Here is a 6,240-nt window from a genome sequence, read left to right on the forward strand (position 1 = left end):
GGGCCCTGTCCCCCAGAAGCTGTCTCACACCTTCCATCCCTTCTCCCAAAGCTGCAGGAAGCCCCAGCTTACCCAAAGTGAAAGAGAAAGTCGCCCCCCCCCAAGGCCCGCCCCCCCCGCCCCGTGGCCAATCCCGCGGCTCCCCTCCCACTTTGTCTCCTTGGTGAGCAGGCTTGCTGGAGTCCTGGAGGGGACTTCTGTGCACCTCGGGGTGAGCGGGACCCAGCAGCGGCTGGAGTAGCGGGGCTGCAGGAGGTGGGGGATGGCCAGGCCCTGGAGATCTGGGGTGAAGGTCACAAGTCCTCTGAGGGACTGCGGATGTGAGCCAGCCGTGTGACCTGGGGTAGCGCTGCCGCTGCCCGTGTGAGCCTGTGACAGCTGGTCTCCAAGAGCCTAGCGGGGAGACACGGGGGAGGCCCCCCACAGCTCAGTCTTTGTGGCTGTGTCCCCCATGGGAGGCCCCTGAAGCTGATGTGGCTCCCCAGCCCTGCCCCTAGTGGGAGAGGCCCCTTCTCCCCTTACCCCTCCCCTCATGCCACACACAGGCCTCCAGAGGTCCGGTTGCTGCGTTCCTGTGTGTCTGGGAGTGAAGCTCCTGGGAGGGGCGGGGAGGACGAGGGTGGGCAAAGGGCTGGGAGTGGGTGGGCAGGGGCTCTGCGGGGTCAGAGTGGAGCTGCCATGGGAGCAGGGGCCGTACCTGGCCGAGTCCATCTGGGCAGCCGTGAGCTGAGCCCAGCTGGGAGATCCGGGGGTGCCAGGGAGGAGCCGGTGAGGAGACCTCAGCCCCCATCCTGAGGAGGGGAGGTGCTGGCTGCCTCAGCTCAAGCCAGGGTCCAGGGTCCAGGGTCCTGTGGGCTGATCGGCCCCTGCCACTTCTCCTTCCAGAGGCGCCTGGCCCTTTAAAAGCCAGAGCGCACCCCGTGTGCACGTGCACGTGAGCGTGAGCGCGTGTGCGTGTGTGAGCGTGTGTGAGCCTTAGGGATGGGGCCCGGTGGCAGGCGCCTTTCCTCCCCCGTCCATCCCAGGACACGGTGATGGCTCCAGCCTGGGGTGGGGTGAGGGGGCTGGTGCGGCCCGCCCTCCACTGTGTCCTTCCCCTCTTCCCTCCAGGACAGAAGTGGTGGTGGCTTTGAAATTTCTCTGAAGGTGGAGGACTGCCCCTCCCCGCTTGGCCCCACCCACGCTCGGACTGCGGCCGCTGCCTCTCCCTCTTCCCCCATCTCCACGTCCAGCTCCACCACCGTCTCCGTCCACCTCTCCAGCTCCTACCTGGGTGCACTCGAGTTAAATGGCTGATAAGCAGATCAGGTCAGATGCAACCCCTCACACCCCCGCCGTCCTCCCCCGACCTGGGTAGAGGAAGCTGGTCCTGACACCCCTCTGTCCACACAGCCTGCCAGCCAAGCTCATCAATGGCGGCATCGCTGGGCTGATCGGGGTCACCTGTGTGTTCCCCATTGACCTGGCCAAGACACGGCTGCAGAACCAGCAGAATGGCCAGCGCATGTACTCGAGCATGTGAGTGTGCCCGGCAGGGCCGTGGGGGCAGGGCCGTGAGACTTACACCTCGGAGCTCTGCTCCTGTGCCCCCGCCACCAGTTGAACAAGAGGGAGAACTGAGGGCAGGGCAGGCCTGGTGGAGATCCCATCTGGGTCAGGGCTGGGGTCATTGCTGGGTTTGGGACTTGGCCTCTGTCAACCCTAGATGCTCCAGGGACCCCGGACCCAGGCCAGCCCCTGTGCTAGGCCTGGCAGGGAAGGGGCTGGCCTCCATCTGCACTCAGGAGTGTGGGGAGGGGTGGCCGGGCTGGCCCCCCACTCACCCCCATCCGCTTGGCTGCAGGTCTGACTGCCTCATCAAGACCATCCGCTCGGAGGGCTACTTTGGCATGTACCGGGGTAAGGCTTGTGACAGGGCAGTCCTGGGTAGCACCTTCCACAGCCTCGCTGGGAGGCGGAGGCAGGGGCAGGGGCAGTGAAGTGAGCCTGTGCCTGTTGTGTAAGTGTGGACCTGTCCCATGGGGGTTGGCTGCACCTCTACTGGGGCCATCGGCCCAGCCCTGGGGACTGTGGGGAGAGACTGAGGGGCCGGGTCTCTGGTGAGGAGCAGTGCTCAGCCCCTCCTCTGGGCACCACCCCCATTGCCCACTTGATGCCAATGCCTGTGTGGCAGCACGCGTGATCTGGGTCTCCACCGTGGTGCTGCAGTCTCCTCCCCTGCCTTTTGGGATAGGCGGGACCCTGTGCTTGGAGACTGGGAGGGGGCGGGGGGCATTACTGCAAAGCAGCTTAGGAAACAATCCCCAAGCCTGGATTTGCCCAGATGCTGTGCAGCCCTGAGCCCTCGGCACTGAGTGGGGGGCTCTCCATTGCCACACACACCTGTGTCCTCTCACCCCAGCCCCCCTGCCAGTGTAGCACCTTCTGTCCCCCAGGGATGGAGGTGTTCCCCAGGAAGGCCCACCTATGGGCTCTGAGGGTCTGGTCCCCACTACCCATTAGCGCAGGGTGAAGCCTATTCCTACCAGAGACAGATGGAGGTGGGATGGGGTGGATCATAGAAGGGAGGGAGAGCAGAGTGTGCGGGGAGCAGGGGGAGGGCCGGGCCACCCCACCCCACTCCATCCCTGCCTGGTCCCCGCCCCCACCTGGCACAAACCCAGCCCTAATGTGGGTGAGAGGGCAGGAGGCCGTGGCCAACAAATGCTGGGTAGGACTTTGCCAGTGGGAGGCAAGTGCCAGCCGAGAGCCTCCCTAGCCCAGGCCACTGCGCGTGTCTGTCCCCCTACCTGTCTTCCCCAGACCCCTCTTGATCCTGGGTGCCTGGCTCTGTCTGACCCACTTGCTTTCCATCACAGTCTAATCCCGTGTGCCCCACAGGTGCCGCTGTGAACCTGACCCTTGTCACCCCTGAGAAAGCCATCAAGCTGGCAGCCAACGATTTCTTCCGACATCAGCTCTCTAAGGATGGGTGAGGGGCTCCAGCCTGCCTGGCTGCTGGGGGCCCAGGTTGTGACGGTCATGGCCTGTGGCAAGCACCTGAGTGGGCCTTAGGCCCCAAACAAAGAAGGGAGGTCCGCCCAGCCAGCTGGGTCCCACCTGGGAGGTCCTGGGGACCTTGCCCTCCTTCAGGCTCCTTACCGGGGCTTCTTGACCTTGTGGGCGTCCCACCCCCACAGGGGAGGCGTGAGCAGATGCTGAGTCCGCACGGCTGCTCCTTGCAGGCCAGGATGTGGGGTCCACCAGTGAGCTTCCCCATCCCTAGAGGGTGGAGCTGCAAAGGGTGGGCCTTTCTCAGGGCACTCAAGACCCCCAGTTCCCCATTTCTCTTTGTAGGAGGCGGGCCCCACTGCCCTTCCCAGGCCCCTGCCATGGGGCCATCTGTCCGTTGGGCTCAGTGCCTGTTGCTGAAGGGTTTGAGGCGGGGGTTGGGCTGCGTCTGCTCCACTGCTCCCGTCCCCCTATACACCCAGGCAGAGCGGGCAGCCTCGTGTGTGGCAGGCAGTCCCCGTCTCACCCTGGGTGGTGGGGACCTCCTCCCCCTCATCGCGGCCCCACCTCCACCACTACAGGCAGAAGCTGACCCTGCTGAGGGAGATGCTGGCTGGCTGCGGGGCTGGCACCTGCCAGGTGATCGTGACCACCCCCATGGAGATGCTGAAGATCCAGCTGCAGGACGCAGGCCGCATTGGTGAGGGCGAGCGGGAGGGACAGAGAGCTGGGCGGGACCACAGCTGGATGCCCGTCACCTGCCCCCTCCAGGAGGAGGAGACAGCAGCCCCTTTCTCCCCAGCTGCCCAGAAGAAGGTACTGGCTGCCCAGGCCCAGCTCTCAGCCCAGGGGGGTGCCCAGACCTCAGTGGAGACTCCGGCTGCTCCCCGGCCCACGGCCACCCAGCTGACCCGCGACCTGCTGCAGAGCCGCGGCATCGCTGGCCTCTACAAGGGACTCGGGGCCACGCTGCTCAGGTGGGAGGGGCGGGGAGGGCAGAAGGAGGAGGCCTGCCCCCACCCCGCCATGTCCTGGTCACCACCACAACCTCCCCACAGGGACGTCCCCTTCTCCATTGTCTACTTCCCACTCTTTGCCAACTTGAACCAGCTGGGCCGCCCAGTGTCTGAGGAGAAGTCGCCCTTCTACGTGTCCTTCCTGGCTGGCTGTGTGGCCGGCAGTGCGGCCGCTGTGGCCGTCAACCCCTGTGATGGTCAGTGCTGGGCCTGGGCCCCAGGCTGGGGATGGGGCAGAGAGGTTGGGCTCCGGAGGTGAGGGGGCTCCCACGCTGACCTGCACACCTCCTTGCAGTGGTGAAGACGCGGCTCCAGTCGCTTCAGCGGGGCATCCACGAGGACACCTACTCGGGGATTCTGGACTGTGCCAGGTGGGCAAGATCCCATAAGGGCAGGGGGCTGGGGCCGGGGCTGGGGCCGCTGCCCTGGCTCTGACCCTCCCCTCCCCCACAGGAAGATCTTGCGGCACGAGGGCCCCTCGGCCTTCCTGAAGGGCGCCTACTGCCGAGCCCTGGTCATCGCCCCGCTGTTTGGCATTGCCCAGGTGGTCTACTTCCTGGGCATCGCCGAGTCCCTGCTGGGGCTGCTGCAGGACCCTCAGGCCTGAGCCCCCCGTCTGGCTAGCCCAGGGCTTCGTGAGGGAAGATCGCTCCCCAGCCCTCGCCCTGGACTGGGCGGCAGGGGAGGGGTGAAGGGTCCATGTGGGTGGTGTGCACACAGGCCCCCTGGGGGTCCTGCCTGCACAACCATTGGGATCAAGTCCTATGTAGAAAATGCAGAAATCTTTACATTCCTGAAGCCAGCCCCTGTCCCAGTCCTGCCCCAGCCTGAACACCCCCAGGGACGGAGCTGGTCTCTTAGCTGGGGGCCCTCAGGCCTGGGGTGGGCAGGCTGGACCCTACCTCCCAGTCCATCAGCTCCTGTCTCCAAGGCTCTCCTGGTCCACAAAGGGGACCCTGCACAAACCTATTTATTGACCCTGCCAAGCCCCAGTGGCTCTACCCACGCTCCCACCCAACTGTCCGTCCACCTGCCCATCCGTCCTCCCCTGCTGCTCTTCCGTCTCAGCCAGGACTCGACTCTGCCTCCCCGGCCAGCCTTGCAGGGGAGTCCTGTCCCCCCTGTGGAGCTAGGAGTCCTAGGTGGGGGGTCATGCTGAATTCTGACTCCCACCTCAGGCCGGGGCCCAGATTGTTTGAGGTGTGTGTGAATGTGCGTGTGCTGAGGGGAGCAGGTTGTGCCCACCAGCCCTCAGCTGGCCTGGCCCCTCCAGAATGGGGCTGTGGGTGGGGGGCTGCTTCCCTTCTCCACATGGCCATGCACTGTGTGCGCCCCAGGCTCTCTGCTGATCCCGTCCAGGAATTTATTTCTCCATCTCAGCTCCTCTTCTGAGACCCCCATCCCCACCTGGTCTGGGATTGTCCAGGGCCACAGGCAGGCATGGGGACCAGTATGGAGCCTGGGGACACCTGCTGTGCTTGTGGAGGGGGCAGGAGCTGACTCCCAGTCCTCCCAGGGCCCACCCTGTTCCCTGGGCTTCTACACAAGGCCTCTGACCACAGTCCAAAAGTACCCCCTTCAGTACTGCCCTTCCCTGGCCCTGTGATTGTGTTGGTGACTGATCCTGATGTGCTGGTGCTGTGTCCCCAAAACGGCCCCCTCCGCGGGGCCCCTTCCAGTGACACTACCTGGGGCTCAGGCCTGAGCCCCCCCGTTGACGGTTGTTCCTGGGAGCTGCCCCTCCCATTACATCTGTACCTTGGAAGCTGCTGCTGCTGCTTACAGAATTATATATTTTTTTTTTTTGAAGAGTTTTAAGAAGTAATTTTTTGTGTCTTGTCATGTGAGAGGATAAATAAATATTCTATGTAGACCCCTCCTCTCTGGAAGTCTGTTTGGGGGTGAAGTGGGGAGGGCAGCCCCTTCTTCCCATAACTGGCTCCTTTCCTTTCTCCTGCAGACCTAGGTCCACCCACCCAGTGAGGGGATCATTGGCCTGGGGGGTCGGGGATCCTGGCGGAAACCTCAGCAGGGTTTGGGATGTGGGAGGCCTGGCCTCAGCGGCTCCCACGCCCGACCCTAAACTGCCTTGGGCGGGGCTGGAGCCGGGCGGGGCCGCGCCGATGCCCGCGCTGCCCCCATGCCCACCCGGATGCCCGCCCCGCCCCCATATCCGCGCCCATGCCCGTCCCCATGTCCACGCCGATGCCAGCCCCCATGTCCACGCCGATGC

General features: G+C 64.8%; 2 protein-coding genes across 3 annotated transcripts in view; one reads left to right on the top strand and one right to left on the bottom strand.

Moving 5' to 3' along the window:
* The window catches only part of LOC103604013 (proapoptotic nucleolar protein), a 3,308-nt gene extending 2,518 nt beyond the window's left edge, over positions 1–790 (bottom strand). Inside the window, 2 exon segments of the mRNA XM_008588595.1 lie at positions 223–393; positions 698–790. Coding sequence (XP_008586817.1) covers positions 223–393; positions 698–790 — 264 coding nt within the window.
* SLC25A22 (solute carrier family 25 (mitochondrial carrier: glutamate), member 22) lies at positions 239–5,886 on the top strand. 2 transcript variants are annotated; one of them, XM_008588590.1, is made up of 10 exons: positions 239–255; positions 1,111–1,308; positions 1,393–1,518; positions 1,844–1,899; positions 2,881–2,971; positions 3,573–3,691; positions 3,794–3,968; positions 4,050–4,204; positions 4,303–4,378; positions 4,461–5,886. In XM_008588590.1, the coding sequence occupies exons 2-10, from the start codon at positions 1,289–1,291 to the stop codon at positions 4,612–4,614; spliced, it is 972 nt and encodes a 323-aa protein (XP_008586812.1). In that variant the 5' UTR covers positions 239–255; positions 1,111–1,288; the 3' UTR covers positions 4,615–5,886. The 2 variants fall into 2 exon arrangements, with proteins under 2 accessions (XP_008586812.1, XP_008586811.1); XM_008588589.1 differs by lacking the exon at positions 239–255 and having other exon boundaries at positions 930–1,308.
* The last annotated feature ends 354 nt before the right edge of the window (positions 5,887–6,240 follow it).

Source organism: Galeopterus variegatus, unplaced genomic scaffold (genome assembly GCF_000696425.1).
Source record: "Galeopterus variegatus unplaced genomic scaffold, G_variegatus-3.0.2 Scaffold4911, whole genome shotgun sequence".
Lineage (NCBI taxonomy): Eukaryota > Metazoa > Chordata > Mammalia > Dermoptera > Cynocephalidae > Galeopterus > Galeopterus variegatus.